Raw genomic sequence first — 21,727 nt, forward strand, 5'->3', positions numbered from 1 at the left:
CACTGTGATGTGACAGTGCCTGTAAGAGGTTTCATTCCCTTTCCCAGTGACTCTAAAACAATAAACATTTGTTGTTTCCATTTCTGTGGGTAGGGAGTTGGGGAACAGCTCAGCCAAGTGGTTCTGGCCCAGGTTCTCCTGTGACCCAGTAATGAGGATGCATCCAGAAGGCTGCAGTCAGCTGATGCTTCCCTGGCGCTGGAGGATCCATCTCTGTTTCTGGACCGCTCACGTTCCCGAGGGAGGAGTTTATGCTTGCTGTTGCTGTGGACAGGAGGCCCCAGCATCTCATCACCTGGGTTTTCCCACAGGGCTGTTTGTCCAACTTATGACAAGTGTTGGCTTCCTCAGAAGGATGATTCAACAGAGTAAGGTAGAGAGAGGCACAGGGACTTCCATGAGCTACCCATGGAAGTTAGATATTCTCGAGTATGTGTAATTAATTCTCATTGTTACAAATAGCTATAACATGAAATTACCTTTAAATTTTTTTTTGATGTGGTAAAAACATAATATTTGTGTGGGGAGTTGTGTGTTTGTTTGCATGTTTGTTTGATTGTCTGTTGTTTGTTTTGAGACAAGGTTTCTCTATGTTACAGCCCTGGCTGTACTGGAAGTCACCCGGTAGAGCTGGTTGGCCTTGAACTGACAGAGATCCATCTGCGTCTGCCTCCCAAGAGCTTGGATTAAAGGTGTGCACCACCAAACCCAGCAGTATTTGGTATTTTAGCCATGCCTAAGTGTCCAGTTAAGGTAGTCGTACTGTATAACCGACACCATCAATTGTAGCCAAGGTTCTTTTCATCCTCTAAAACTGGAAGCCACCATTAAAGCTTCCTCCTTCTCCACCCTTAGAACTCCTGGTCTGCTTGCTGTTTTGCTAATTTGACTGCTCTAGAAACTGATAGAATTTCCAAAGTGTTTGCATGACCAGTTTATTCACTTAGCATTGTGCCTTTAAGGTTCCTCCTTATAAATAATAGTGCCAGAATGGGTTGGTCTGTGTTTGAGACGTTTCTTTCTTTTGGCTATTGTGAAGAATTGATGTGGAGGACTTAGCTGTGTTAATTTCTTTTAGTGCCCCTGCTTCTGATTGTTAGGAAAATACCTAGAATAGAATCACTGGTTCATACAATACTTATGGACTTTTCTTCTTAATTGACTTTTTTTTATATATATAAAAGCACTATCTGATGGCCACAGTCAGAGCCAGGATGCTCTGGTGAGAGTCTTTTACTAGGTAGTCTGATAGGAACACTTAGTAAATACTTTCTCCAGAGGTCAGGGGGCCTTTGGCTACTGATGTTCAAGATGGAATCCTTCCCCCAGCCCTGGTGAAGCCTGCCACTTGGCTTTTTCTATAAAGAAAAAGGCGGTGGCATTTTGAGGCCCTGCTGTCCTGTTTATCATAGCCAATGTGCTGATTCATAGTCCCACAGTAGGGCCATAGCCGCACAGTGGGTTCACAGTTCCATAGTGGGTTTATAGTCCCACAGTAGGGTCATAGCCCCACAGTAGGGTCATAGCCCCACAGTAGGGTCATAGCCCCACAGTAGGGTCATAGCCCCACAGTAGGGTCATAGCCGCACAGTGGGTTCACAGTTCCATAGTGGGTTTATAGTCCCACTATGATGTGCAGGTTCCTTGTTCTCCTTATCCTCAGCAGTGTGTGATTTGCCTTGTGATTATAACCATTCTAATGGGTATGAGTTGATATCTTGTAGTTTTGATCTTCGTTTCCCTGGAAAATTAGTGTATTGAGCATTTTGTATGTGTGCTAGCCATCATTGTATTTTCACCTCCTTCGCCCACTCTAAAATCAGGTTTGATTTATTGTTCTTACATTTGCACTCTTTCCCTATTTTGTGTACTAGAGATTTTATTTATAAATATTTTTTCCATTCCATGGATTGCCTTCTTCCCCTTTGAACAATATAATTTTTGTTAAGATTTATTTATTCAGAGGTAGTGGTGCGAGTCTTTATTCCCTGCACTGGGGAGGCAGAGGGTGGTGGATCTCTGAGAATTTGAGGCCAGCCTGGTCTACCTGGTGAGTTCCAGGACAGGCAGAGGTTAAAAAAAAAAAAAAATTTGTTTTATTTTATTAGTGTGGGTATTTGCCTGCATGTATGTATGTGTGTGCTTGTGCATGCAGTGCCTGCAGAAGCCAGAAGAGGGCGTCAGATTCTCTGGAACTGGAGTCAGTTACAGTGTTAGTTGCCTTGTGAGCTGGGAACTGGACTCAACTCATCTGCAAGAGCAGCAAGTGCTCTTAACCACTGAGGCATCTCATCAATATAATCTTTTATACATAAATATTTTTATTTTGATGAGATAACGTGTGTGTGTGTGTGTGTGTGTGTGTGTGTGTGTGACCTTTGAGTCCTATCTGAGGAAATGTTGTCGGTTCCAGAGACATGAAGCTTTTGTCATGTGTTCTGCTTGAGTGCTTATGTTGTCTCTGTTGTTTACACGGGCCAGTCAGTTCAGTGTGAGAGGGGATCGCACAGAGTATGAGTATCGGTGAGTGGGGCTCATTAAGGCCATCCCATGACTCCGGTGCCTACTTTTGAAGTTAAGTAATTCTGAGGGGACTGAGGCAGAAGAAGAGCCACATGTTCAAAGCCTGCCCAGTCTAGGTAGTATGCTCCGGGATACCCTTAGCTACAGTGTGAGACCCTGTCTCAAAAACCCCATTGTTTAATTTAATCTAGAGGATGCGTAATTCTGTGTGGTTTGTAGTAAAGTCACGTGGTCCTTCCCTCCCCAGTGCTACCCAACTTGAAGTTCCATCCTCCAGAACTACTCTGGACTTTGAAAAAGTTGTTTCTTCTCTCATTTGCCTTGCTGTTCGTCATAGCTTCTAATTTTTGTTTTGGGTGCTGTCTAAAACCTGTTATCTACTATAAGGATATGTAAGTGTGTTTAGTGCTCCTGTGTCTGTCTCTCTCTCACAGAGAGAGAGAGAGAGAGAGAGAGAGAGAGAGAGAGAGAGAGAGAGAGAGAGAGAGGAGAGCGCGAGCTTTTACCTCTCTGCAGTAGCCTTAGGGTAAAATGTTCTGTTAGCCGAGTGTTATCATAGCAGAGTCCTTGAAACGTTGGGCCTCACAGGTCACTGTGTCTTCTCTCATTTATCTACTTCTCTGCCATCCTGTCTGCTCTTCCAGACATTCCCAAAGTCTCTTCCCCAAGTCTGGCTTGGAACATGTTGTGATATGTCCAGTTCTGGACCTTTTGCATAAGCCTGCAAACAAGGGGTCTGGGAAGAGACACATGTTTATTTTTATTTTATATATAGCCTGAAACATCGATGTTCTTACCTTTAAAAGACTTAGCTGCACTATTACCATACACTTGACTGTATCATGTAGACAATGGAAGCAGCCACACTGTGGTTTGCTAAAGTATTAAAGTATGGGTGCATCATAACTCATCTTGCCATCCTACTATTATGTTGTAGCCAACTGGTGACTGCACTGACTCATTGTACATATGTCTGTGCACGCAAGTATGTATATAGTATAAAGTCCAGTAGGGGATTATTGCATCCAATGATATATTCACTTGGACAGTTTATAGCTACTGTGAAATTGGCCCCCAGAGAGATCCCCAGTCAGGAAAACCGAAGCCCACCCTGCTCACCCTCGCCTGTGTTGGGCTTTCTAGCCATTCTTCTGGACCATGCTTATAGCTCTTGTGTGAGTTCCCTCTTGGTTTTAGTGATGGCAGGATTAGGAAAAAAGACCCTCTCTTCAGAAAGAGCATGGTAAGGGTGCTTTGTGTGGGACAGAAAGTCAGGAGGGTGAAGGAAAGCTTCCCTGGCTCGGTTCTTGTGTCTAGGTGCTTTTCTGTTGCTGCTCTTGACTGATGTCATTCAAGCAGCCTAATCCTCTCTGCTCCCTCTATAACAAATAACCAGAAAAGTCAGTGAGTCCAGAAAGTTGAGTGGAAGAAGCTTAAGGAAAATATTAAAAAGGAAGAAATGGTTTGATGTATTTTTAATATAAAGTGTGGAAAAAGTAGAAACAGGGTGGGGGCTGGGGAAAGGAGGAAGGAGATTATTCATGGTAATTGGAAACAAATGTTGGCTGGGAACAAGGCGGCATCCTCACTCTTCCTGTAAACCCCACGGCTTTTCAAAGTGATCATAACAGAGAGCCACGGCCAGGACACACTTTAACCCTTCCCTACCTGCACAGTTCCGGTGGCTATAGAGGTGGTGTCCTCCAGGGAGGAGTCCTGGCACGTGGGCAGTTGCTGCAGCCTCCCTGCCAGCAGGGCTTCAGCAGCCAGGTGGGAGCAGGTGCTGAAGAGTGAGAGGTGTACTGAAGCCCCTCAGTCAGCCTACCCCTCCCCTGCGGGCAGCTGGTAGCCTGGTGACCAGTGGTTTTATGTGATGGTGCTTTCTTGAGGGGACAGTAAGAATGCTCATGGAACAGGCAGTCACTTTGCATTCACAATAACACACCCTTTGCACACCCTCTGAATCGGAGTTTTTGTTGTGCCAGTGGACAGGACGTTATGTGTTTGGACTCTTGGGCCTCTATGGGTCACGGTCCACTCTGGTCGTTGTGACACTGAGATGTAAAGAATGGCCAGAGTGCCTGGCTCACCTTGCCCTTCTGACTTCCAGGTTAAGAACGGGCTTCTAGCCTTTGGGCCCAGTCATTCGTCCAAGGAGGGGAAAGAAAAGCAAGTTACTACATGGGCTCCCGGTCCCACTGGCTCCCATGTAGAGTCACAGTGTCCACACACCCACAGATGCCCCATTGTGTGGCCAGGCATGGTGGTGTGCTCCTATTATCACAGCGCTAGGAAGGCAGAGAAGGGGTAGCCTGGGCTACATAGTGGGTTGGAAACCAGCCTGAGCTACATAGGGAGGCCCCCATCTCAAAAACAAGCAGACAAGGTCCATTTTGCACAAGGAAGGGGGGAAAAAAGTCTTGTGATTCTGTGTGCCAGATAATCCCCTTTCCGGTGGGACCGCGCAAGGCCAGCGCAGGAGTGAGGCAGACAGCTTGGCAGCACTGAGACTTAGGGGCTGAGCTGATGTCCAAGCTCTCTGGCTCATTTGCCTTTGTGTCCAGGGGTCACAGGGTTTAAGTGAGGTAAGGCTGGGGCGACACTCAGCATGGCACTTAGTGTCTGCCCTCTGTCCTCATCCTACACTTGTACTGCACGCCTCTGTTTGAAACGTTGTTGTTGCTGTTGTGTGTTTAGTTTTTGAGGCAGGGCTCACTGCGTAGCCCAGGCTGACGTGGCACTGCACCCCCCCCCCCAGCCCTTGTCTGTTGGGTGCTGGGATTATGAGCCTACCTACACAAAACACCTAACTGCGTGACTTTAACAATCAGCTTTGGGATGGTTTAGATTTTGTGGTTGAGTCCGTGATCCCTCCTGAGTCACGGTTTATTTTTATCTATGTATGTACAATTATTCTATCACTTGCCAATCAAATGATCTCTCTCTCTCTCTCTCTCTCTCTCTCTCTCTCTCTCTCTTGGATTTGGATCTCTGCCAGAAATCATTTGAGTGTGTCTGTGTGGATCTTTGGATAATTTTAGTATTCCTGAAGCAAAGCCCTGGGACAATGATAGCTAGAAACCCCTTGGCAGTGTCTATTTTTCGTCCTGATTTTCAGTGACTTGTTGTAACTGTGAAGTCATACGGACTTAGGCTCAAAAGAATGTCTTTCACTTACTCTGTGGAGTTGCAGACATGAGTCTAAGCCTCCCATTTTCTCATCCATAATGGAACAACAACACCTCCCCAACAGTGCTCTGTTGAGCACACAGGAGGACTAGATGGAGGTCAGGGAGGTCCCACATTTAGAAAGCTCCCCCCTTGGTGGTGATGGCAGTGAGACCTGAACACAGGCCTTGCTGTGCCCTGTGCAGCCCCGCAGACCTTGGGTCTTGACATCCTTCCGTCGCACTTATTTTGAGTGTGTGAGTGCTGTCTTCTGCTGCATGTTATTTGAATGGCAGGCAATTCTAACCAATAACATGTATGTTTTTGATGTGTGAGAGAGCTGCATCCTGCCAGCTTGACTGATGGAATCTGTCCTCCTACAACACTGTCCATGTGGCCAGTTGGCTTTCCTGTTGTTCCGTGCTCGGTTGGTTGCTACTCCAACTGCCTGGAATTTCTTTTCCAGTTGACAAGTTGCTATTCATCTTTTGAGACCTGGGTGAAATGTCTTGTCTATTTTGAAACCTCCCTTGATTTTTGGCCATAGGAAGCTGCTCCCTTTCTCTCGCTTTCTGAAGCTAAAGCTAGGAGTGTCTTGTTCCCAACACAGAGGCAGACAATGTGGGCAGTAGTAGTTTTTTTCTTCATTAGAAAATGAACATGATTTATACATACATAAATGTGTGCATTATACATTGGTATTGACATTAAATGATAAAAGCAGAATTATTTAACCACTGTACTGCCACAAGACCAAACGAAACACACTAACATGCCTACCTTGGTTGCAGGTGGCGGTGTGGGTAATACTTTCCCTTTCTTTGCATTTTTTAGTACTTAAACATTTCATAATGTGTTTTAAATCTTTAAAACTATATTCCTTAATTTTATATCATTTGATGTACGCTACAAGTTGATATTATTTGCGGGTTTTTGTTGTTGTTGTTGTTGTTGTTAATTTTGATAAGATTATGTTTCATTATTTGTAAGAGAGAAACAAAAGGCCAGTAAGGAAAAGGAGATTAAATTAATAACATTGAAGGCCAACTTCATGCCATATCTATGATTTATGCCTTTTATCATATTTATTCCTGAAACATGGCTGTAATGTGGGCACTTCATTCTTCCTGTGTGACTTAATTTAATACCCCTTACAGATGGTGCCACACACTACAGTAACCTCTTGTGTATATATTTCTCTCATTGGTTGATGAATAAAACACTGTGTGGCTAGTGGCCAGGCAGGAAGGATAGGCTGGGCTACCACAGGATGAGAATTCTGGGAAGTGTAGGCACAGAGGAGTCGCGATGTGAGCCTGGGAAGACAGGACACGTCAGGTGGTCTCCAGTAAGCCAAGACCACATTGGAAAAACATAGATTAATAGAAGTGGGTTAATAACTAAGACAGTGCTAGCCAATAAGAAGCCCTGGCCACCAGCCAACAGTTTCATGATTAATATAGTGTCTGTGTGCTTCTTTGGCACTGAGAGGGGCAGCAGGACCAGCCAGGACAAAGAACCTCTTCTTACGATCTCCCTACCTTTAGCATCACAAATATCTTCGTCATTGCTAATGGATGTGTACAGTTGCTCAATTAACTCCAACTGCCAGTATCATTTAGAAACCTTTTGTATGGGCAGAAGCCATCAGTCATCTGAACACACTGTGAACATGTGACATATATTTAGCACATGTGTTAAATGTCTACTTGTTTCATGTGCATATGCTCATTCCCTTGATGTAACTCACTGGCACAGATTTGAACTACTAGGTCAGGCAAATTAGAGCATGTCTGTTTTATAAGGGAGCTCTTATGACTCCAGGGGATGGAAATTGTGTGGGATCTCGTCCTTTTGTTTTAATAGCTACCCTAAGCCATGCAGGTGTTGGTCAATGGGTCTTTTAACTGTCATCAGTTATTTCATCAGCGAGCTAAACATATGGTTTAATAACTAGCATTTTAGAGAGAAGCCATTATCAGGAAAGGCATATGACAAAGAAGAGGTAATGAAAGATGGCCCTGTTGGGCTCCAAGCATGGGAATCAGGCCTCAAGACAGACACAGATGTGCTCTGCGTTTCTCCCTCAGCAAGTACAATGTCTGAACTTGGAGCTTTGGCTTCAGTCCTTGAGTGCATACTCTATGTCCTCATTTTATTGCTTTCATACCAAAGCTCGTTTGTTTCTCTGTGCTGGGGGAGTGGGGCAGCTCACCTATAGCACGAAGACACTTCCTACTGGTTTGTGAGAGATTTGTGCCAGTAAGAACAATAGGTAAGAGATCGTTTGCTTCTTGCCTTGTAGCTCTTACATTGTCCCAGCAACAGTTCTGAAAACGGGTTACTTGATTTAGAAAGTGGCTTTCGGAAAAGGATTGGTGAGTCACTGTTAGAATTCAAACCCATCAATGTGGCACAAAGTCCACACTCTTAACCACTTTGTCAGTGATTCAACTCATCAGAATCACCCAGTGAACCTGTTACTGGACCTCAACCACACAGTAGCCCTGGGGTGAGGCTCACCACTGCCATCTCCTAACAGGTTCCAAAGTGAAGCTGACACGGTTGTTTCTGACACAAGCACCACACTTAGAAATCACCACCATCTCCTATGCTTCCTCGACTGCCCTGGCAATAAAGTGGTACACAAGCATCGAGGCCTGACATCATGTGTTTTCAAAGGTCTGGTCCCCTCGGAGACAGGTGCCCCGTTTCATGCCAGTTTCGGGCCTGGTCTAGCCTTTCTAAAAAATCTCAAGCAAATGTTAGTAGGTGTGCCTTGGCATAGCGGAGTATTTGCTGTCGGGGCCTGGCCACTAGTGTGATGAAGAGGTTGCCGCTACTGTTTCTGTGCTGGGGTTAGCTTGGGACCAGGCTCTCTGATGCATCTCACTCTCAACTTCAGTAGAATAAGTCATGTCCAGAAGTAACATTTTTAACCCCCTTTGGCCTTACTAAGTCCTTAGAACATTTCCTTTTTATGATTTTCCTAATGTTTTATGAATTTATCATGAGTCATTAAGAAAAAAAAAAAAGGACAGGTGGAGAAGCTTTAAGACGAAGAGTGCAATCTTCAGAGCCAATTGGAAGAAAGAGGCAGAGCAAGGTCAGTGGGACCACAAGAGCCGTGAACTTGACGGTGCCAAGTTGCCTGCTGTTGTGTGGCCCTGGAAAAAGGCAAAATGAAGGCAGTCATACTGAGGCCATGGGCTAGAATTCTCCACTTGTGACACTTCTGCAAGCTGTTTGTGTGCACTGAGTTTGAACCTAATTCCGAGTCAGGGCGGAAGCTCCTAAAGACGTGAGTGCCAGTTGCCCTAGACAATCTGCACATTGGCGTTCCCTTGGAAAGCTTTCCCCTGGCCTGTCTCTGTGGGGCCTGAAAGGTAGGTGATGGCAGTCCAGCTTTCCGAGGGCCAGCTGTGCTTGTGTGTTGTCACCATTATTGTCATAAGACATGAGCCCTTTCCCTGGGGTTGATAGAAATCCTGCTGAGCTGGCCGCAGTCTTGTTGAATGAACTGGTGTCAGGCAGTCTTCCTGCAGCGTTCTTAAAAGGTCACCCTTTGCTAACTTTTTTAGTTCACAGCTACATTTTTTAGGCTGCATGTGGTGTGCTGGTTATGCCAAAATAAAGAGCTGGATCAAAGACAAGACATTTCTTGATCATAAGGCAAGGGATCAGTCTGTCTTTTCACATCCAGAAAGCTAATAGATAAAGGGTCCAGGAGTCACTATCTACATAACTGGCTGGCTCCCAGAATCCTGCGAAGCCTTTAGAGCAGGGCTGTGAATGTAACCTTTGAAAGGTTTGGTTGTGTGTCTAGCTTTCAGTTCCATGAAGCTTGCTCCCAGAGTCAGAGTCTCTGCCAGACACACTAAGTCCAACTCTGCCCTTATTTCCTCCTCCTGAGTTCCATCAATCATGAAGTGGAAGGGGTGTGGAGACAGCAGAGGTCTGGTTCACATTCCGTATTCATTGTCAAGTCCAGCTGGCTGTGATCTTGCTGTACTCTAAAAGGACAGGCTTATCAACTCCTAGCTTTTTGACATGGTACCTCATTGTATTCTTCCCAAAGTTATGTCATTGTCACACAGTTATTTAATGAAATCAAAGTAGAGTTCGCCAAAACATACCCCAGACAGCTTCCCAACACCACTTGGGCCTCTTTTCCCTCCCTGCATGGGTGAGTCGAAGCCGAAGCCTTCCCTCTCCATCGTTTGTCGTTCTGTTTTAAATTAGGATCTCATTTGGATCCAGCTTATGTTCTTAATTTCTCTTGATTTTCTTTCTGCCTCTGAGGGTAGGATGGGGTGAGAGCTTTATTGATTGTGAACCACCGTATTTCCATGTTTTCCTGCTCTTGCTTTCAGCTTTTCAGTTAAGATGTATGGCAAGCAGTGGGAGCCATGTTGATTTTTTTTCAAGTGCTAATTGACTCACAGTCTTCTTAGGTACTTTTCAGGGCACATTGTAATTCAGGGACAATGAAACTCAGCGGGAGTCAGGCCTGAATCAACCTTAACTTTCTCGATTGAATCACTATGTGGGAAGAAGCAGTTCTTCAAAGTTTTGTCTCCAGAGCTTGAGGTAGTGATTCAGGGTCTGATTAATGTGAAGGGAAGAAGTTCAGACGCTGGGAAAGGAAGAAAACAGATAAGGATGAATTAGATGGTGAATCTATAAATTAGTAATTGAGATGTCAATTGCAGGTCAGAATCTAACAGATTAGCACACCAATGATTCATGAGAAAACTAAGTCATGTTAGCCTAACCTCATTTCCCTTCATGGTAGACTTACTTTAGTGAAAGAACAGCCACAGAAAAGAATGACCTCGAGTGCGTTTCAGGATAAAGCATATGAAATCTGTGAGCACAGAAGAGAAGTGTGGATGAGGAAATGTAGTCCTTAGTATTTATAATGAAATGGGTAACTAGCCCAACAGCCGGCCAATGTGCAGTTGGTGATTAAGACCTGAGACTGTGCCGTTGGCTTACTGCTTCTCTCTCTCTTTTTTTTAGTGAAGTAATTTATACATTCCTATTTATTTGGTTGCCTAGGCACTTGCTTGCATATCTAGAAAACCCACAAATCCTGTTTTCAGGTGATGTGAAATAGTGTATATCTTGGATGACAATCAGGATTTAAAGATCAGAATGACTATTCTCTGTGAATTTAATGTAGGAATACATGTATCCCTTAATATGAATTCAAACATTCAAGTGTGAAGAGGCTTTAAGGATTCAGGTTGTCTGTGAGTATAATAAATGTTGATATGAAATAGGGAAACTGGCAAAATATTGGTAAACTCAGCATAGTGGCTCAGACCCAGCTGCTAAGGCAGAAAGAATGCAAGTTCCAGGCCAGCCTAGGCTACTTAATGAGTCCCTGTATTTAAAAAAAAAAAATGTTGACCAAATTTTCCAATTGGTGTTTTGTTGTTGGGTCAGAGATGACTTTCTTGTGTTTCTACAGTTTAGGGTGTTGAGAACATACCACTTTTATTCCAAAAATAAAAATGAGAGAGAGAAACTAACTTCATTTTGTAAAAGTGTAAGGAGCTGGCTGCTGCTCGTAATTCCAGTTTAGGGTGGAGAGGAGCTGGGGAGGCTGATAATCTCCTCCATTCATAATTGCTGCTCCCTAACTGGCAACATTATTAATATAGTAACCCCCCCTCCCAATTCCTGGCAGGAGCCAACTTCCTACCCAAGTTGACATACTCTCCAGCCGGCTTAGCCCAACCAGCAGCCTTCCATCGTGACAAAGTCCCCTCAGCAAGGGCTGCCATTCTGCAGCTGCCTTGATAGGTGATACCAATGACTAGACCTGGTACTGCCGCTCACACGTCTTCAGCCCGTTTTCCTTCCTTCCTTCTTTAATTGTCTTTGTTTTGTTTGAGGCAGGTTCTGACTTTGTAGGGTTAACTGACTTGGAACTCACTATGTAGACCAGGCTAGCCCCAAAACTCAGAGAGATCCGCTTGCTTCTGTCTCCCAGATGCTGAGATGAAAAGTGCCACCACAGTCTGCTTCAGCCCATTTTTGCACCCACTAGAATCACTTCCCTCACTCGTTACCCAGGGAGAGTACTTACTAAGGAGGCTGTAAAGACACCGTCTCCTCTCGCCAAGGCAGTATTGCTCACACTTGCCCCTCCTGTCACACCCAAAGGTTTACTCTCGGTAGGAAGAGCATTAGTAACTGAGACTTAACTGTACAGTGCCAGGTATGTGCTAAATGTTGGTCACGGATTGTCACGTGTAATCTTTTATCCAGCCTGTGAGAGGTGGGATCAGCATTGATGCCCACCTCACAGCAGAGGAGACCAAAGCACGGAGAGGTTAAAAATGTATTGCTTTTAGTGGCAATGCTGCACTTTAACTTAGCAGTCTTGCTCTAGATCCCTGGGTCTCGGAAGTGGCTGCTTTCCACTTGGGAGTGGCGCAGATCCTCCCGGGCCTCTGCTACTTCACCATTCTCTCGCTGACCCAGCTTTTCCTTCGGTTTTGACCCACACTCACACCTTACTTCTTTTGCCTTGTTTCTTTCATTCTGTAATCCTTTCCCAAGAGCCTTTCATCATATAAAATAAACAGAATACCTTAATGCCTTTCTCCCTGTCCTTGAGCAGGAAGCTTGGCCTGCACTTAGAATTTTATTTAGCACATGCTTTCAACTCCACATGTAGGTCATGAGGCAATCACATGGCTTTCCCAGAAGACTTGTGTTCTCTTGGTGTTCCCGTACTGCCTCTGCTGTGCTCTCCCAGGCCTGTGGATGAACCGTCTCTGCATAACTGCATAGGTGGAAAGCAGGAAGGAAAGACAAAGAAGAGTATGCTCATAGGCAGAGGCGCAGACCCAGAGGTTAAGTGAGTGTGTTTCTTGAGTGGACCGAATCGTTCTCAGAAACTCTTCTAAAATTCTAGTCCATTGCCTAAGGTCTCTGAGAATCAAATCCTGTGACATCAAGAGCATGGGCTGTCTTGGCAAAGCCATCTGACTGACTTACCATTTAAGTGATGGTAGGCAAAGCTCATCCTGTAAGCTCTCCATGTTCCCAGTCAACAGTTGCCAAGCTGTGGCTCGTTTGCAATTGAGGTGGACTAACGCTTGTTACTAGATGATTTCCCTGCTGCTGCATATGTTTCTAAATGCAATTTGACTTCTGTTTTTCACTGGTGGAAGTAGTTCTGAATCACTCATTACTCACTTCTTGTATTTCGTAAACAACTGCCTTTTTCCACAGAGCCCAGAGCCTCCCTCACTGCAGTGTTACTGAAACCATCACCACCTGTTGACTTCCTTCCAACTGCATGATGCCTTTTTTTTGTTGTTGTTGTTGAAAGACTCTTATACTGTGTCCCAGGGGCCGCCCTCAAATTTGTGGCAGTCCTCTTGCCTCAGCCTCCTGAGTGTTGCTGGGATGACAAGCAGAGCCATAGAGCCCAGCTCTGCAATATATTCTCGGGCCGCTTTTCAGAACTGATCTTTCTCCCTGCCTTTTATCCATAGTGCTCCCTAGTGTGAGTGAGCGCTCCCCATTGTCTGCTTTGTATTCATCCTCCTTCAGACCTTCATGCACATGACTCGCGGCTCAGGCTAACAGGATTGTGTTACTGTTGCTCTAAAAGCCAGTTCCCCTGATGCTCACCTAATGCTGTCCTCCTCTTCAGGAGGCTTTAGGCCTCTGTGTCAGTGCGGCGTCTTCCCAAACCCTAGCACTCCTGACTTCATTCCTCTAGATCATGCTGTGGTCCCGTCATTACAAAGTGCATGGTTTCATAACCAAAATTAGGAGACTACTATACCACATATACAGAACAGGAAATATTGGCTAGCAATTTTAATTTAAAATAAATGAAAGTGGTGTGACTTTTTATCTTTTTTAACTTGTAGTATCATTTACATGAATAGTTTTGCATGCTCAACTTGAGGGTTTTCAGTGAGTTTGTGTATCTGTGTAGCACATCATACTTGAGATATTTCCATCATACTTCAGAGTCCCCATGGATCTCATTTCACTGCAGACGCCCCTCTGTGGAGACCCCTTCTGGCACTTCGATTTGTGTTACTTTTTTTGGGGTTTGTTGAAGTGGAATCTGCATATTTTGTCTTCTGTGTCTGTCTTACATTCATCCCAGTGTTTCTGGTGTTCATCTATCAGTCGATTGTTTTAGTGGGTCAACCATTTTATTGAGTAGTATTAAAACATATGAATATGTCATATTTTATTTATCTTTTTTCCTAATGGTGGGCAATAGGAACTTTAATTGGTCGTCATGAGCTTTTATTTGTTTTAGGCAATTAACTCGTTCATGTAAACTTCACAGAAACATGGTTTCCTTTTGCATTACTTATACCTGTTATCGGTGTATAAGAGTTCTCCTTGCACTGTGTGATCACCAATGTTTGATATTGTGCTTGAGTTTAAACAACTCCCCACCCCTGGTTTTTTGGTTTGGTTTGTGATCAAGTGTCTCCCATGTAGCCCAGGCTGCCTTTGAATTCCTGATCCCCCCTGCTCTGCCTCTGTGCTGGGTTACAGACATGTGGCACTACACCCAGTTGCAATTTTAAGTGCAGCTTTCTTTGTATGTTAACTGTAAAATCCTTTGTCGTGGGCTGGCAAGTTGGCTCAGCCGTTAATAGCACTGGCTGCTTTTCCAGAGGACTCCAGTGTAATTCTCAGCACCCACATGGCAGCTCAGGACTAAGGACAGAGGGCAGCAGACACTCAGTGACCAGACATACGTGCTGACAGAGTACCCATACTATATCTATTAAGCTGTTGACCGATGGATAGGGCTTCTTAACTATTAACCCATTTCTATAAATGTATGTATTTCCACGTGGTCTTGGCTTACCAGAGAATGTCCAGACCTGTTACTTCTTCTCCTGTTACATGGTATCTCTTCCTGGCTGGCTCTCCCTGCCTACCTTTCCCAGAATTCTCCTGGTCTCCTAGTCCCACCTTTCTTCTTGTCTCTATTGGCCAATCAGTGTTTTATTCATCAAACAATAAGAGAAACAAATATTTAAAGATTTTCGACCAACACCCCACCCCCTTGAAAAAGAAAGAGAGAAGGAGGAGAGAGAGAGAGAAACACAAATTCAATACAAACCCCAAGCGTTTTGGATCAGGGAATCTCACAAAATTTTAATGAGAACAACTGATCTCAAATTTTTCGTGAGGCCAGAAAGCGTATTACTAGTGAAACTGAATGAACACAGACTTGTGAATATGGGGTAGACTTTCAGATGTGTGTTGGAGCCACTGGGTGCTGTACAAAGAAGGGCTGTAAGAACTCAGATGCCAGAAATCAGGGGCAGCCTGCTGCAGCACACAGCCTCCTGTCAGTCATTGTGGTACTTACATGCTAGAAACTCCAAAGACTAGTGCTTTGAGAATGAGCTAATGTGCTCCAACTAACCCCGCTGAAATTCAAAGCAAGAAGGTTCTGTGGCACTTATTATATTGCACAACTGAGCATCCCTACCCCCACCCAGTGCTGAGCTATAAAAATTCCTGCCTCTTTGCTAAAAGCCTCTACTGGCTTGAGAGACTTCCTTTGGTGATTTGCAGGCTGAGCTTACGTTACTGATGAGATTAAAAACATATTTCACTATAAAAGTTTATGGTGTTCCAGCCGCTTCAGTATATGTGGAGTTGGGAGAATACTTCGTGCCCACTGCCTTGCCCTCTGCATCCATGTGCCCTTGCTCACATCCTTGAGAACCTCAGGGGCATCTCCCCAAATAAAGGGCCTGCCGAAAGACTGTTTTCTGATTCACAGCAAGAAGGCATTAAAATGAATGCCTCTTGGAAAGGTTTGTTGTTAAAACAGTTACTAGCAAATGAAATCACTCAAGCTACCCAGTGGAGTTAATGCTGGTATGAAGTGCCTATTACTTTACTATCCTATTATATACTTACTGAATCTAGATTGTTCCCTATGGCTAGAAACTTCTATAACCATCAAGCCAGAAATGGAAGCAGAATCTCTGTGGGCAGATTTTCTAACCAGCAGTTCAGTGACTAATAGTTTTCCTTGGAGATTTTTTATTTATTTATTATTTATTTTACATGTCGATCCCAGTTCCCCCTCCTTACCTCCCTCCCTCTTGCCCTCTCTGCCCCCCTCACATGCACCCTGAACACCCTCCCCTCCCATCCCCCAACCCCAATTCTACATGTAGGACAATGCCATCCAGGTGGGGTCATGTAGATCTGTCAAGTCATTTGAAGTAGGGACTAGGACTTCTCTCCTGTCTCTAGGTTAAGGCAGTATCCCTCCATGGGGGATGTGTCCGCAAGGTCCTTTTGTGCACCAGGAATGCATCCAGGTTCCACTGTCTGAGCTCCCTTAGACTACTCAGTCCTTCTGGCTGAGACCCATATTCAGGGGGACCTGAGTCAGTCCCATGCTGGATTTCCAGCTATCAGTCTAGGGGCCGTTAGCTCCTCCTTGTTCAGGTCAGCTGTCTCTGTGTGTTTCTGCAGCCTGGTCTTGTCCTCTCCATCTGCATCTGGATTCTAGTTTGACTCAGTGTTTAGTTATGGGTGTTAGCTTCTGTTTCCAACAGGTACTAGATGAGGGCTCCATGATGGTGGATAAGTTAGTTGTTGATCACACTATCCAGGAAGGGCATTTATGGTAGCCTTTCCACAGTTGCTCAAATTGTTAGTTGGCGGCAGTCTTGTAGGTCTCTAGACCTTTCTTTAGGTTCAGTTTTCTCTTCAAGCCAGTAATGGCTCCCTCTTTTATGTTCATTCTCTCTCTCTCTCTCTCTCTCTCTCTCTCTCTCTCTCTCTCTCTCTAATGTTTTTATTAATTCTTTATATTCATTAATTCATACACTGTTTAGATCATATTCACCCCCCCACCAAATTCCTCCCAGATCAATCCCTCTCTCTGTACCCACCAAACTTTTATGCTTTTATGTTCTCTTTTAAAAGCAAGACTTAATTGACATAAAAATCTCAAGATAATTCAACCCAGTCACCTGTCCCCTGCCTTTGCCTTCATTTGAAGGAGAGGCATTCCTGTCTTGACCATTCTCTCAAACACCTGGCTGGCATAGTATTATGCTGATATTCCCAGCACTTAGGGGTTGCAGACTGGAGGTTTGCAAATTTAAGGGCGGCCTGGAAGACCTTGAGGCAAATAAAATAAAATAAACCTGAATGCCTTCCTCCATTGCCCCTCCTTCCACTCACAGCCCACTCAGTCAATGCCTTTTGGCTTTTCACATGTTGTCATCAGTCAGCTTGTCTTCGTCACTAATGAGAACAAAGATAAGAGAGTCTTTAGGAGCTGGGAAGTGGCTCAGTCTGTAAAGTTCCTTCCTCCTGTGTAAGTGTGAAGTCCTGCATTCAGATCCTCACCCCACATGAGAAGACAAATGCAGCAAGCAGCTTGCATGCATCATTCCCTGCATGGGGCAGGTATAGCACGGGGGCTTGCTGGGCTTCAGGCTAGTAGACTCGGCATCAGTGAGAGACCCTGGCTCACACACACACACACACACACACACACACACACACACACACACACTCACTCCCTACCTCCCCACACGAAAGGTTCTGTTTCCTTTCCTAACTGTATAATCCCATCTTATACTCACTCAGTCTTTTTCCTTGTGAATCAGGCCAACATTTGATTAATTTATTTACATATTTTTTTTCTCATCAGTGGCTTTCCCATCAGTGGTCACCACATTTCTCTGTATGTTCAGAAATCCTTTGGGGGATGTGTATTATATGTATGTACATACGTGTATATAATAGCATAGCTTGATGGTTCCTAACCTTCCTAAACATTGTGACCCTTTAATGCAGTGGTGGTCCCCAACCATAAAATTAATTTCCTTGCTAATTTGTAACTGTAATTTGTAATTGTGCTACTGTTATAAGTAGTAATGTAAACATCTGATCCATAGAATGGTCTTGGATGACCCCTGTGAAAGGGCCAGTCGTTGAACCTCCAAAGGGGTCATGACCCACAGGTTGAGAACTGCTGTGTTAGTTCTGTATGATGTGTACACACATTGAAATAGTTCCAAAGGAATTGCTGGAAGTCAGATGTTATTCTCAGAGCCAGTGAATTAATCTCTGAGTCTCTGGGGCCTGTTGACACCCAACCTGAGCACCCCAACCCTGAGCAAGGGGCATGGCTTACTTACCCTCATCAGAAGGTAAGGCTGTAGGAACACAAAATATTTCACACACGGACACACTTTTAGCTGGACATCTGGAAATCTCTGTATAAGAGAAGTTGGGAAATCAAAGCAGCGGCCAAAATACACCAAGGTGTGATTTAGTGAAGTCAGATAACTTACCATACAGTAGCTTTACAGTTCTAGCTGGTATTCCGGAACAGAAAAATGGTAGACGCACACCTCTTTCCTTTGGATTGTTCACATACCCATGCTAAGAAAGTCTATTCTTTTTCTCTTCAGGAGCCTCCAGGCGGGCGGCTTTGCCTGGGAGGGCGAGGTAGAGAACAACGCATACAGCAAGGCTACAGGGGTGGTTCCCCAACACAAGTATCACCCCACAGCGGGCAGTTACCAACTCCACTTTGCCCTCCAACAACTTGAACAACAAAAACTTCAGTCCCGGCAGCTTCTGGATCAGAGTCGAGCCCGGCACCAGGTAATTGAAAATCGTAAGATATTGCCTTCCTTCTGTTGGCCAAACGGTTGAGAGGATGAGTGTGTGGTGAATGACTATGCCTAAACACCCACCCACCCGTCCTGAATGCCTTGGTGATGCTCTCGGGCTGTAGCACTAGCTCCTTTGGAAGGTGATGCTGAGCTCCTGTTAGACATGCTTTTATTTGAATTTGTAAAACCCTTTATTACCATGTTTACTTTTTCTTTTCAATGATTGTACTAGCCTCCCAAGCTGATTCCCAGTTCCCTAAAGCTGCATCTTGAGCATCCTTATTTGTAAATGCACCAATTTCTGTCCTCCGTGGACTTGATACTGATGAGTACCTCAGAGTCCTTCATGGCCTGTCATAACTTGTCATTTCTGAAAGATGTCAGTAAGTTAGGTTGTTGGATTTCTGCAGATGACAGCTGTTCGTTCAGTTAAGTATTTGCTAAGTGCCTGCCATGTGCTGGGCACTGTTTTTAGTGGGGCAGTAACACTGCCCCTGCTTACTGTCAGCTTCTGGGTATATGTGTGAGGAACTATTTTGCACCAGGGCAGTCCCAATTGCAGAGAAGACATGCCCCCTGAAAATGTCAAGAAAGTTTGCTTTTTCTTTTTGATTCTGCACAATGGTTGGAACCAGTGACCATGTCCTGCAGGAGGGTTATCTGGTTGAATTAAAGCTATTTCTGTGAGCTTGGGCATTTCATTGTGGCAGGGAAACACTATTTCCTGGTCTTCTTGCCCTTGGCGTCTCTTCATAACTATATAATATATAGCATGTGTCAGTTTGTGCATAAAGACGGAAACGATGTTTCAACCACTTTCTTCTGTGAGGAAAGCCGTAGTTACCCTGATGTTTACTACAGTAGTCAGTTTTTCCATCCATGAACAGTGCCTGAGAATGTCACCGTAGGGGAGGGAAATCTGGGTTTGGCTCACAACTTCAAGGTTGTAGTGCACACTGGATGGCTCCATAGCTTTTAGGTCCATAGAGAGGCAGAGGCAGCATGGAGAACGGACTGGCAGAGGGAAGCTCTTCGCTCATGACAACCAGGAAGCAGAGGTGGCAGTAAGGAGCCAGAGGCAGGACACACCCACCCACAGCAGGTGACCCAATGTACCCATCGCCTTGCCTACACTGGTCACCTGATTGTATTTATCTACGGTAGTGTGTTTTGTCAGTTAATGCATCGTAATTGAGAAATTGTACGTGCAGGCCTTTGTGAATAGTTCTTTGAACCATTTTTCCTTGAGAAAGCTTCAGACCTTTTAACTGGGAAAGCACAGACTGGCCCCTCGAGTTGACTGCCCACTGTCCTCTCTCACGTAGAAGTTTCCTCACTTACAGAATTTTGGAACAAAGCCCCCAGCAGTGGTGGTGCACACCTTTAATCCCAGCACTCGAAAGGCAGAGGCAGGTGGATCTCTGTAAGTTCAAGGCCAGCCTGGTCTACAGAGTGAGTTTTAGGATGTAAAACCCAAAAGAGAGAAAATGGGAATTCCAGGACATTAGAATCAAGGAAACCAGTTTGCATTTTCACAGTTACAGATTAAAATATGTGTCTTAGACTTTCTTTTTTCAATATGTGTAAATTTCTTGAAGCTAGTTACTAAGTTCTAAACTTCTGTTGTGTTAATTATCCAGCAGTGTCAACATAGCCAAATGCTGACCAGGACATTTACATACATATATGGTTTGGGGGTTTGTTTGTTTTTTAATCAAAATTACAGGCTTTTCTTTTTCTTTTTTTCTTTTTTTAAATAAAGTGAGTGTGTGTGTGTGTGTGTGAGTGTGTGTGTGTGAGTGTGTGTGTGTTAGATACAGACTGCGTGAGTGTGTGTGTGAGTGTGTGTGTGTGCATGTGTGTGTGTTAGATATAGACTGTGTGAGTGTGTGTGTGTGAATGTGTGTGAGTGTGTGTGTGAGTGTGTGAGTGAGCGTGTGTGTGAGCGTGTGTGTGAGTGTGTGTGTGTGTTAGATGTAGACTGTGTGAGTATGTGTGCACCTCAGTGCTTCTGTATAGGTCAGAGGACAGCCTTTGGGATTTGGTGTGTTCCTTCCACTTTGTTAGATCCATGGGTAGACCTCTAGTAGCCAGATTTGGCAACAGTTGCCTTTACCAACTGAGCCATCTCCTAGATCCATGGGTTCCTTTTAAACTACATTCTAACACATTGAAATGGTCAATGGCGTTTTCTAAATAAAAGGAGCTGCTCACTGCGCATTGAAGTCTGGGGGAAGGAGGGACTGTTTGTTCTTTGCTGGTTTTCACTTTTACAAACTGCTCTGTTGTGAGCCCTCCTTACGCTTTCCACACACATCCCTTTTTTTTTTTTTTCCACCAAGGATTATCCTAGTTTAGTTTCACTGAATTATGAAGTATATGGAAAATATGTTTTTTCAGATCTGTCAGAATATCCATCTTAGGGAGGAGGCAGAACTCCCAAGAAGGGAGTTATCTTGTGTCTCCTGGAAAGGGAATAGACAATCATTCATCTTGGGTTTATATATGTATATACATCATTTTGTTTCTGTCCCTGGTTCTTCTAAACCACAACTGATTGAGGTAAAAGCAAGTACGGATAAAAAGTCCCAGGCCTGTGGGGAAACAAGAGCAACTTAAGTCCTAGCCAGACAGTCAATGAGGTCTTCGGTATTCTGACTTGAACACTGCTTAGTGATTTGGAACACTTTATTCAGAAAACATTCAAAGTTAGTCACTCCACAGCAGAAGCAAAGTCATGACACATTTCAGACCTTTGGTTTTAGCTTAGCTATGCAAGGCCTGGCTGTCTTGATCACCACCAAGCTATTGATTGAAGCACAGGTTGCATTCTCACTGAGGCCTGTATCTCCCGCCTCATGTTAATTCTGTGGGTGATTTATGGCATTTATCTAATGAGCACCTTGTGCTTTTAAGCCGTTTTCCTGACGTATTGTTAACGAGCAGTTTGGCTAACTGCCTTTTGAGATTCCTTTGTAGAATTAAAATTGGGTTTACCACTTTAATTTGTTAATTTAATTTGTTAAAGGAGTCTTTATATTTACTTTACACTTGGGGACATTATCATGTGGTATAGTGTAGTAATTCTTTCTGTAAATAGCACCTTTCACATGGTGGTCTCTTAATAAATGTTTGGATGACCATGTGTTTTTCTTCCATTACATGCAAAGAAAAGCCCTCCATCCTCTTCTGCCTTCAGTCAGAGCACTTAGTCAATTTGTTACCATGTTCATCTCAGGGAGACACGTTCTGATTCAGACTGTTAGCTTAGAGCCAGCATACCCAACCATCCATGCACAATCGGCTTTGCTCTTTGTCTCTGCCTGCCATTGTACTCACAAATCTAGAAATTGACATGTGCCAAG

The 21,727-nt window shown here is 44.3% G+C and overlaps 1 protein-coding gene across 11 annotated transcripts in view; it reads left to right on the plus strand.

Annotated features, from left to right (window-relative positions):
* The window catches only part of Ttll5 (tubulin tyrosine ligase like 5), a 228,348-nt gene that overhangs the window by 146,849 nt on the left and 59,772 nt on the right, over nt 1–21,727 (plus strand). For all 11 annotated transcript variants that reach the window (XM_051196360.1, XM_051196363.1, XM_051196362.1 and 8 more), the window contains one exon: nt 18,156–18,351. In XM_051196360.1, the coding sequence (XP_051052317.1) occupies nt 18,156–18,351 (196 nt within the window). The remainder of the gene's footprint in view (nt 1–18,155; nt 18,352–21,727) is intronic.

Source organism: Phodopus roborovskii, unplaced genomic scaffold (genome assembly GCF_943737965.1).
Source record: "Phodopus roborovskii unplaced genomic scaffold, PHOROB, whole genome shotgun sequence".
In the NCBI taxonomy this organism is placed as follows: domain Eukaryota; kingdom Metazoa; phylum Chordata; class Mammalia; order Rodentia; family Cricetidae; genus Phodopus; species Phodopus roborovskii.